The sequence below is a fragment of the Physeter macrocephalus genome, chromosome 7 (assembly GCF_002837175.3).
Source record: "Physeter macrocephalus isolate SW-GA chromosome 7, ASM283717v5, whole genome shotgun sequence".
In the NCBI taxonomy this organism is placed as follows: domain Eukaryota; kingdom Metazoa; phylum Chordata; class Mammalia; order Artiodactyla; family Physeteridae; genus Physeter; species Physeter macrocephalus.
Window position 1 is genome coordinate 40533579 of NC_041220.1, and position 12214 is coordinate 40545792.

The 12214-nt window shown below is 34.2% G+C and overlaps 1 protein-coding gene across 5 annotated transcripts in view; it reads left to right on the forward strand.

Annotated features, from left to right (window-relative positions):
* EPHA5 (EPH receptor A5) overlaps positions 1-12214 on the forward strand; it is a 326273-nt gene that overhangs the window by 209624 nt on the left and 104435 nt on the right. For all 5 annotated transcript variants that reach the window (XM_055085948.1, XM_024132021.1, XM_024132023.1 and 2 more), the window contains exon 6: positions 8255-8379. In XM_055085948.1, coding sequence (XP_054941923.1) covers positions 8255-8379 — 125 coding nt within the window. The remainder of the gene's footprint in view (positions 1-8254; positions 8380-12214) is intronic.

The following is a 12214-nucleotide window of genomic DNA, read 5'->3' on the forward strand; positions in this document are numbered from 1 at the left end:
GCAGATTGAATTTTTATTTGAGAAAGAAACCTCTAAAATGCCTTTTTTCTTTAGAAGAGACCATGGATACCAGGTATGGTGAGAATGCACTGTAGTTATTTCTCTTGGTCTGGTGGTATCAAATGACAACATAGTAATAAATATATATTAAGTATAGAATAAGTGTATACATCTATAATTTATATGCTACATATAGTATGAAATATAAAATATACAATATAATACTCAATGAACATGTACATATTTTAAAATATCTGCCCCACTTTTCCATTTTGACAATTTCAGATATGTTTATTATTTAATTCAGCAACTGCATTTCTCATTTACTTTAGGAAATCTAATTGCTTGTTTTCTTATGTTCAAATGATATATAGGTACTAGAAAGCAAGTATAGCAGTCATTATATGTAGTTTCATTAAACCAGCTATACAAAAGATGCATATTACTCTCTTGCTATTTATGTATATATGTATATGTATATATAGAGTGTTATATATATAGATTTAGACATATGTATATATATAAATATACACATTATATATATATAAATATAATGAAATAAGGATGTATCTACATTTCATTAAACTACATAAATCCACACACATACACACATATTCATGTACACAGAGGTAAAATTCTGTCCAAACTTTGGCTTAATATATAAGGCAATTGCTGACAAATTACTCTCTATAGATCATATTTTTAATAGTAATAATAATAGTAACATTAGCTAAAACTGAGATTTGCGGGGGAGCTCTAAATATGTTTATGATTTCCCCACCTAATTATAAAAACAGAAATGGCACAAAGTGACCAACAATGGGGAAATTACTGTCCAACAGATGGTATAAATGCAAGATCAGGATCAAACAAATTTTTAAATAACTTCAGTTTAAAAAAAAAAAGACACAAACTTTTAAAAGTCTTCCAGGATGAATTGAGCCCAACAGACAGCTCTTTTATATATAGACATTCTTAACCATTCTTTTGGTAATTGCTGCCATGTCAGTTTGGTCCATTTCAGTCAGCACTTTGCACTTGGAAGGAAACCATACAATTAAGGAATTGTCCCTACCTTCATTAAGCACACTACCATATAAATAAAATAATTTTTTGCTTTTTACCTTGGGATAGAAATTTTTCAAAAGATGGTCTAAAATTATATAAAGAAATAGAAGTGGTATGATAATGTAAAAATCAGATAATGTAAAATATTTAGATGATTCTACCTTTTTAAAAAATGTGGAAGTTTTGCTAATAGTGAAACTAAAAGATGTTTTCTTTTAGAAAGAAAATAAGTGAAAATTCACATATAGGGAAAATTCAAGTAAACACAGTATTCCAAATGCTTGTTCATAATGTGAGGATAGATGATGATATAGTGTCAGTTTGCATCAGACACCAAGGCAACATAATTTTGGTCACACTTCTTTCTATTTTATTTTATCTTCCTGCCATTTCTCATGAATTGATTTAAACATTTACCATTTATTTTCCTTAAAATTGATTTTAAGTTAAGAATCTATTATAGCTTGATATACATTTACAACTTTCATTTATATTGTTTCATCAGAGTATGGTACAATACAAAGACAAAAATATCAAGTCTGTAACTAGAGATTGTAGTTATTAAATTTTATAATATTTATTTCAGTCTACCTAAGCAGCAAAGAAGTAATTATCCATATAGAATTTTTATTAAAGCCACTAAATTTCAATTATAGCTAACCTATAAAAATAGATTCAAATTTTTCCCCAAATTAAAACTTTCAATATTATTTTATTACACTTTTCTAACTAATTCACATTTTGATAAATAGTCCTGGGGGGGGGCATTGGGCACATATGCTTTTCACTTCAAACCCACACATGCACTTACACTTTAGTGTCTTTATTGGTGTATAATGGATATACAATAAACTGCACATAAAGTGTACAATTTGATAAGTTTTAGCATATCTATATACCTGTGAAACATCACTACAAATAAGACAGCAATCATATCCATTTCTCTCAGCAAGTTTACTCATGTCCCTTATTAATCCAAACAAAAAGAATACATACTGTATGACTTCATTTTAAAACTCTAGAAAATCTATTGTAATAGAATGTGGATAAGTGTTTATTCACCTCTTATCAAAATTTGTGTGTACCTAGGATCATCCAGAAACTGTTCTAAAAACTAAGCAGACAATATGAAAAAGGCACAAGAGTTTTCTAATTTTATGGAGATTATAGTCTGGTTGGACTAAAACAGATTGCTTGAGTGAACAAACAAATCAGTTTACAAAAAAAGTACTAATGCGTCAGGAAAATATAAAAAGAAACAATTCCCAAATGAAGAAAGGCAAATATGGTATCAGACATCAAGATAACAAGGCAGTTAGAGTGAGCCAAAGGTTTAAGAAGTCAACAGTTCACAAAACAACACTGATCCAGTTTCTTGCCTCAGGTTTCCAGGTTTGTATAATTTTGTTAAAAGAACTGATCCTAGTATGGTTGCCTTCAATATTTCCCAAAATTACTGAAAAAATAATTCAGCTAGAGTGTTTATTAAAAACACGGAATCCTTGGCCCATTCTGACCTCCTGAGTCAGAATTTCCTGCAGTGAAGCCTAATAATCTGTATTTTTAAAAACACTGTCCCAGACCCATCTGGGTAACAAGAAACACCTAAATATGATGAACTGCATGGCAGAGATGAGTGGGAGCTTCTAGCTGGCAGCTATTGACAATCCACTTGGCCAGATTTTGACCTATGGAACTAAATATAAGATACATGTATTTTTAAAGCTTGTGTATAAATAAACTTATGCATTACTCATGTGGAGGGACCTCTGGAGGAAAGTAAAAGAAGTGCCATCTGAGAAAGTTTTAACACATTTGTGGATTGTCACAGACTGAAAAGATTTCAATATTACCTTATTTATCTTTCTCAGTGCTTTAAGATTCAAATATTATGTGGATAGGTCAAATATTGATACATAGAGATGTATTATTTGTTTGTTTAAATATAAGTAACCAATACTTGAGTCTATCTATAGTTTATTTTGTCTACACAAATAGCGTTGTGTACAGGGACTGATGAATGATATTTTCTTATTCCATTTAACAAAATTAAGTTTCATGTTTTCATCATGATAACTTTCTTTTGAATAATGAGATAAACATCAATCTATATTAAGTGAATTATTAGTCATTTAATTAGCAATTAAAAATTCAACACTTTTAGGTCTTTAAAAAAATCTGTGATGATGAAGGAAGTTTACCTATAACTATTTATTTATGTAGAGTTGTGAAATCCACTGGATGTTGAAAATTAAATATCTTATCTGTATAGGTACTTTGCCTTTTGATCTCATCACCCAACATTTAGAACAGTGTCAAGTTTAGACAAGAGGCTACATATAATTTTGATTGATGAAAGGTTGAAAGGATTAAGGAGTTAGAGAGAATCTGTTATTGAAGTCTTCTTAAACAATTGTCTAATATTTTAAAACTATTAATATAAACAGTATTTAATTGGTACCAACCCTATACCTATATTGTAATACAGGATCAGATTGCAGTCTTATAAAAAGTTTGTATCATTGTCCCTATCTTAAAGATAGAATTTACATTCATAGTGATTAAGTAAATTAAACAGAATCACTCAGCTACGAGATGGCTGGTTGCCAAAGGATTTGAAGCCAATTCTGCTTGACTTCAAAGCTGTCTGTGTCATGGCATCCCTTCCCATCTAAGGACACTGTGCCCTAAACTAGCTTCTATATTTGAAAAGTTAGGATGATATGCTGTTTTACATAATAGCAGACTTTTGTATGTCATTGCTTGTGCCATTGAGATGTTAGAGATTTCTACATTATATAATTATCAATAAGTCAAACAGACACAGATTGGCAATTCTTTAACCACTAGACCTATATACTGGAGTTAAACAATTAAGTAAATGGATGGCAGAGGGTGGGAGCCACTGTCGTAGTAGGAGGTTACAGATAAGTTAGGGTGAAAAAGCTAGAATAATCTGTATGATAACTGATTAGAGTTGGTGACATCAGTTTATACTTACGTTTAGCTTAACATATATATATATATATATATATACACATATAGTTATATTTAGAAATGTTTACAGATATACACAGGTTAACATATACCCATTTATTTCCTGGCTTTGACAGCTGAGAGGGCCAAGAAGCAAAACCCCAGTAGCAAGGAACACATTTATCCTACCTATGTAAATTATTTTGTTCTATTCACAATTTGATTCCTAGTATTTTTGTTCTTCTTACACTAGGATGGTAATAGTTTTATGATGTAACATCATCCAGTGCAATTTTACAAGAAGCAATGCTCTGTGTCATAATTCTCATTTTGTTCCAGGCTTACTTAATAAATGGTTGAGTAGATGAAGAATGAGCAGAAGGTATTAGTGAGGGAGATGAATGAAATAAATTAAACATGCCCTGCTATTGACAAGTCTGGTTACAGTTATTTTAATGTACATATTATCTGTAAAAGACTTTGCAGTAGGGTAAGAGTGCTGCCATTTACAATTTGCTCATCATCATTGTGTCCCCAGGAGCTGTCAGTGTCCCCACTTTGATCAGCTTTACCCAAATGAAGCAGAGAGGGTCTCGTCACAGAGCAAATTATTCTTGAATTACTCTGAGCTGAGAAGTGGTTTCCTCTTCTCCTTCCATTCTGAACCATGATTTAAAGGGTATTATTTAGCCTCTGAGACAACCAAGTTGGAAAACAATGGTGTTTATTAAATCAAACAGTCTTTGAAGGCCATACAGTTTATGTTTAACTTTGATGGATATAAGTAAATAACAAAGAATTCCACTTTAGGCTAGTTATGTCTGTGTTGATGTTTATTTGATAGCTTCATGTTGAAATGGTTGATTATTTTATTAAAGAATTGATTGCTTTAAAATAAAGCACAAATCTCCAAATAATAAGATCCTAGTATATGCACGTAAGATGACACAAACTCGGTTTTGAATGATACATGATGATGCATGTATTTCCCATTCATTCATTCATGCATGTTTCCATTCAATAAAAATTTATGAAATAACTATATGCCAAGTAATTTTCTGGTGCTGGGAATATAGCAGTGAACTAAACCAAATTAATCCCTGCCTTCATGGAGCATACATGTTAAATGCAATTATGAATAGAAAGTGGCAACACTATCAATTTATTAAGTGAAAACTGATAGCTACCTACAAGAAATACATCAATCAAAATGAGAATGTTTGCAATGTAGTAAAATGAGTGAATAACTTTAAAGACAGTCTTTGGATCTTTACTAAAGTATAATGCAAAAAATATATAGTGGTAATGGGAAAGTGAGTATAGTTTATAATTTAAGATAATTCATAAAGATACTCACTACTGAACAAAGTACATTAAAAAAAATTCTACTGTCTTCCTTAATTCTCTGTTTCTGTTTCTGTCAGTAAATTTGCTATTTTGCTACAAACACTATGATAAACTAGGGGGTTTATAGCCTCCTCTTTCTTGTTTCCATGTCTTCTGAATGCTTTGTCCACAATACCAAATATGGCATGACTTTTCCCTCATGAGGGAATCAACAGGGACTTTGAACTTATGCCAAAATGTGACTGTGAGAACCACCAGTCCAGTAAAGTTTCCGTGGAAGTAAATACACTGCAATTTCAAAACTTCTTTTAGACAATTTTAGCTTTTTATGAACACCATGTGCTCTGTAGTAGTCCAGAAAATTTGTGGAGCTGGACATGTTTAAGAAAAGTAGATAAGGGCTTCCCTGGTGGCGCAGTGGTTGAGAGTTCGCCTGCCGATGCAGGGGACACGGGTTCGTGCCCCGGTCTGGGAGGATCCCACATGCCGCGGAGCGGCTGGGCCCGTGAGCCATGGCCGCTGAGCCTGCGCGTCCGGAGCCTGTGCTCCGCAACGGGAGAGGCCCCAACAGTGAGAGGCCCGCGTACCGCAAAAAAAAAAAAAAAAAAAAAGAAAAGCAGATAAGGCAGAAATTATGCATCCTCAGAATCTGAATACCACAGAGTGCTATGATTAAAATAATAAAAGTACGTTTTATAGTACCAAAGTCATCATCACCCTATTATGAGTACATAAAACACTAGAAAACACTAGTTAACAAATTTTGCTCTTACAGAGTATATCTGTCTCTATTTTAATTTTATTGAAAGACACTTCACACTTGTTTCATAGATGAGTTTGTTGACATAATACATAATGAAAAATAAAGGTTTTCTCTATATTTGATTTTTTACCACCAGTCATTTATTCCATACATATTTATGGAATCCTTCTCTGTCCAGGTGCTGTTTTAGATCTAGGGATTCAGCTGTGAATGAAATAAACGATACCCCTGCCTTCATAAAAATTACATTTTACTTGAGAGGACTGAAAAAAGCAAATATAGAATTAAGATATGAATATCAGATGGTGGAAGTTCAAGAACTAGGGAGAAAAATAAAACACTGAAGGAACAGAGGGCATGGCGAGGTGAGGGGGGCTGAGTGAGAAACCCGGAGCAGGGAGAAAGCCCTGGAGAAGTCAGGGTGAGAAGCACCTCTGAATAATAGGTTGCAAATACAAAGATCCTTAGTCAGTAGTGTGTCAGAAGTGCCTACAGCCAGCCAGCCTGAGTAGAGCTGCTGAAGAACAGTAGCAGGAGAGGATGAGGTCAGAGATGTAGAAAGCCATATGGCAGTGATGCTTGTATGCATTTGCACATTTGGGTTTCACTCTGCAGTGAGACAGAGAGGCACAGAGGAGTGACAGGATCTCACTTCTGTTTTTAAATGATGAGCCTCTTCCCCACCCCCTTGTCATACTAGTACGGGGCTCACCAAACAGTTCTACACTTTGTTCTTGCTGTCTGTTGCTCAAAGTGGTGCCTCTGATTTGATTACATTTTCGGAGGAGTAGAAAAAATAATTAAACATGACAAATTACAGTGTATTACTTTGTCTGAACACTGCTGGAAATTAAAATAGCTAGAAATACTATACATATATATGTATATGTATAAAACATATCTTTAAATTTTAATCTCACCAGATGTGTCTAATACTGTTCACATAGGGCTAAGCCTGTGGTTATACACTACTCACTATGGCTGACCTCTTTTCCATCTTATTATATGTATACATTATATAAATATATATGTATATATAAAAATATAATGTATGTACATTATAAAATATGTATATACTATATATTTTATATATAAAATATGTATATTATATATTATTTCTCTATCTCTTTATACATACACACACACATATATGTGTGTGTGTGTATATATATATAATGTATATATATATATATATACCATTCAGTAGTCCATGATGGTTTTTTTTTCCTTGGTTGTCTATGAAAGCTGAAAACTACAAAAATAAAGGTTATCTACATCAAGAAAAGTATTTGTCAATACCTCTTTATGGTGTCAAACCCAGAGTCTATACAAGTCTTAGCAAAATGATAAAAATGGATGTTGAAATAAATCTTCATATGTGTGTGACTTCAAATTCAAAATATTCAGATATACCTAAAATAGCATATCTTTTTTCTATTTTCATCAGTGGCATTTAATAGACACTGGCAAATAGCAATGAACACCATAAGCAATTGTGATTTCTATTGAAATATTTGGGGAAATGGAAATGAAGGGAAATGTCTCTTTTATTTGCTATTGTTTTCAATATATTAACACATTCAATAGCATATTTTTAAGAAAAACTCCACTATATTTAATGTATGAATTTTCAGTGGTTATAGGACCCATATGATTTCAAAACTAAGAAATTATAAGAGTTTTAATGTCGTGAAAATGTGGTAATATAGATAATTATGTATTATTACTGTAATGGGATATATTATACAGAGTCTGCAAATTTTAGGAATATAGAATATACATAAAGTCATCAAGAACATCTTTATTCTATAAAAAGTAAGATAGTTTATGTATCTAAACTTTATAGAGAAAATGTAGACTTAAGATTCTATGTGACTACAATTTTATTATAGAAAATCCTCAGGATATTAGTTGATTTATATTTTTTAAAACACTTCAAAATCTGTAAAAACTTGTATATAAAGTATAATTGTTTCCAAGTAAAGTGAAAATTTAATTATTTGGGATTTTTATTATTCTACATGTCAAGAATGCCCAATATACATTATAGACAGGTGTAATTTCAAGGCTCTGTTAATCATGTTACTCTTCATTTTGCAGCTCCCTCTCCAGTCACCAATGTGAAAAAGGGGAAAATTGCAAAAAACAGCATCTCTTTGTCTTGGCAAGAGCCAGATCGCCCCAATGGAATCATCCTGGAGTATGAAATCAAATATTTTGAAAAGGTGGGACTAAGAACAAAGAATATCCTTTCTTCTTCTTCTTCTTCTTTTTTTTTTAAATTTTAGCAACTGCAGTTATCCAATTTGTAGAAAAGCGTGTTGCAATTTTATGTGTAAATCAATGACAATTGACTTACAGTCATGATTATGAAGGCTGGAAGTGTACAGGGAGCACTTTATTTGTGTTCTGCTGCTGCCAAATAGTTTACACCACCAGGATACTGCCGTAGAGTCTAATATTAGCTTAACTAGGGTTCACAGCATTAAAAGATGAAGTCATAGGACATTTTCAAAGTGTCCCAAACACTGGAGTTGTTAACCTTCAGTAGTAACTGCAGTGTACCACAGGGAAAAACACATTCTTATGGCCAGTAACCCTGCATAATACCTATACTATTAAGGAAGTATAGGCAGGTAAGGTGTATATGTACCTTATAATTTTAAAAAATCTATAACAAAAATCTAACACTGTAGCATAAAATTTATTTTAAAAATTTGAGGGCATAAAATTGGAAGTGTATGCTTCACATTCCCTATAGTTTCTTGATTTCCTCTTCTTCACTGAGTTGGCTCCTAGGTCCACTCTCACATGTTTTGCCATAATAGTTGTTGAAATCTAAAGGCAATAATCATCCCTCTTCCTCTTTTCTGAATCCACAACCAAATGAGCTATTGATAAAGGAATAAACAGGTGGAAACTAAAGATGAACTTATAATTTCTAAAGCTGGACTGGAATATTTGGCTTAGATATGTAGCCACCTTGTTGCTTCCATGTTGGAAGCGACAACTCCCACCCTATTTTACTGTGATTTTTTTGTACAGACTAGATCTGAATGGCATATACTACTTAGAACAACCTGAGTTCTAATAGACCAGATGAAGATAGATGAGTGCCCAAACTAGTCTCTAAGAGGTGGATAGGAGACCCTGGCCCAGACATATGTGTCCTATGGAAGTAGGAGTAAAAAAAGATTGCTGACATAATGCAGAGAAGCAGATCCCAAAAGAGAAGGAAAGGTAGGGCTCAGCCACACTTACCCAGTTGCTTCTCCCAAACTCCCAGAGACATCTCTCCTTCTCTCTTAGGGAAGAATGAAAAGGGTGGAAGTTCAAAAACTTACTCTGCAATACCTAAGAAATTGTCCAAGGTAGAACATTGGAAACGAGAGGGGGAATGAACGGTCCCACTTATACTAATGCAAAAGTATCATGAGAAATACTGATATCCTGTTAATGAAAGTTACTTAAAAATTCAACATTCCATTTATATGCATAGATGAAAGATTATAGATAAAACATTGAAATACATTGAAGTAATTCATAGCATTTTTTAAAAACTTTCTTGCAACTTTTTTTAAAAATAAATTTTATTTATTTGGCCGCATTGGTTCTTCGTTGCTGCACACAGGCTTTCTGTAGTTGCTGCAAGCTGGGGCTACTCTTTGTTGCGGTGCGCGGGCTTCTCGTTGTGGCTTTTCTTGTTGTGGAGCATGGGCTCTAGGCACGCGGGCTTCAGTAGTTGTGGCACACGGGCTCTAGAACGCAGGCTCAGTAGTTGTGGTGCACGGGCTTAGTTGCTCCGCAGCATGTGGGGTCTTCCCAAACAAGGGCTCAAACCCGGGCCCCCTGCATTGGCAGGCAGATTCTTAACCACTGTGCCACCAGGGAAGTCCCAATTCATAGCATTTTTTAATTGCCTCTTTCATCATTGATTCAACAATTACCTGTGTAAAGATACAACAGAGAACAAAACAGCCAAGTTTATGTGGGGGAGAGTGAGGTTATCTACATTCTTTTTAGGTTTTGGATGTCTATACAATATTCACATATTCATTTTATAAATAGATAAATAAAAGCGCAAATAGTTGTCTCTAGGAATGATTTGCTGGTGGCATTACATGTAACTAGTGGATTATTAGGGAACACAAATGAAGATACTTATATTTCAGGAAAAAATATATTATTTAATACATTAGTCACCAAGAGTGTCCTAAGAAAATACCTCTGAGACAAAGCTATGTTGCGATAAGGTTTACAGTGTTCACCGAAAAAAATAGGGTAAATCAGGGCTTCCCTGGTGGCGCAGTGGTTGCGCGTCCGCCTGCCGATGCAGGGGAGCCGGGTTCGCGCCCCAGTCTGGGACGATCCCGCGTGCCGCAGAGCGGCTGGGCCCGTGGGCCGTGGCCGCTGGGCCTGCGCGTCCGGAGCCTGTGCTCCGCAACGGGAGAGGCCGCGGCAGGCGGAGGCCCGCATACCACCAAAAATATATATATATATATAGGGTAAATCAAATAAAATGTTGTAATATTAATACCCTCACTGATTCCCGTTTCTCTGGGAGTAGTGGTCCAAACTGAATTGCCAATGCTAGAAGTCTACAATTTAAGCACATGCTGTATCCAAAAACAATTGGTTAAATTAATGTTTACATTCCTCTTTCAAGTTTTTGTAAGCTTTATTACTGCATACTAATGCAAAGCTAGGCAAATATATATATATATTTATGAATTCTTTTGTAAACATTTTAAGTTTCCAGATTTTTATTGTAATTAAAATTGATTTTAAAAGAAGTTGAGGTGCATAATGACATTTTAAAATAACTGTACTATGAAAACTATATATTTGAATATACATATCTTAGATGAAATAAAGTTCAACAGCAGGACGACTAAAAGTGTAACAAGTACTTGTTTTCCTGCATAGCTTTTCTTTACCTGAAGCAACTAGCTGGACCAATGAGTTTGTTTTTCTTTTTTTTGTCTTTAAGGAAATTGTCCTGATTTTTTTCCCCTTATGAGTAAGCTTCGATTGTTTTCGCTCTTACTTCCCAGCATATGCATGAGTCTCATATATGTAATATTCATTAGGAACAAGGATTTATCTTTTTTTTTTTCCTTTTAAGCTGCTGCTTCTGTTAAAACAAGGAGTTACTCAACAAGTGGTGGGGCAGAGTTCTTTTCTATTAATGTTCATTCTAATTAATTTTATCCATGTTGTGGAAATATTTTCTTTATAGTTCGTGTTTATATTTATTTCAGTAAGATTTGGTTTTACAATTAATATTTTATATTTAAAGCTGTATTAATACATTCTATTATCTGCATAACTGAAAGTAAGAAAAAATGATTTGGGGAAAAAATATTTCTATTCATATTCTCAATAAATGAATAATAAGTTGCCTACCTACATGCTTTTAACGCAGCAACCCTTATGTATTATTTTGGGGAAGTTAACTTTTGGTCAATGTTTTCCATTTTCCAGAGAAGATACTAATTCCCAGACTTTTTTGCCAAGCAAAATTATTGAGCACACCAGTAAAATACACAAAAAAGTTGGGATTTTTTTTAACAATTTAAGAAGGAAAAAAAAAACCAGGATAATGAGCTGTTATACCATGTATTGAGGTGGGGGTCCTGATAGGTTTCCAGAGCTCATTTTGAATCTTCAGAATGATACCACCATTTTATTGGACGGCTCTTGGCCAGACACAGGTGGCAGAGCTTTCCAGGGCTCACACATTCGCCAGCTGGCATTTCTGCCTGTGATTGCCCTGCTCTAATAGAGGTCATTGGGCCTCTCTGCTCCTACATGGTGATGGGCCCATTGCCATCTCTTAATTAAAGACAGAGGCAAAGGGAAGCTGCCCTTTGGCAGGGTGTTTGCCAGCTGGCTCCTTCTGCTGAGGCCCTCCCCTCGCTGCCTGTGAACAGTGTTTGCTAAGCAGCTGGGGAATGTAGCTCATTTGCTCAGCTGGGGCATGAAGGCAGCAAACCACTACCCTGACCAAGGACCAGGCAACATTTGGTTGTGGGTGTTGAAGATGTGTATATAGGTTTG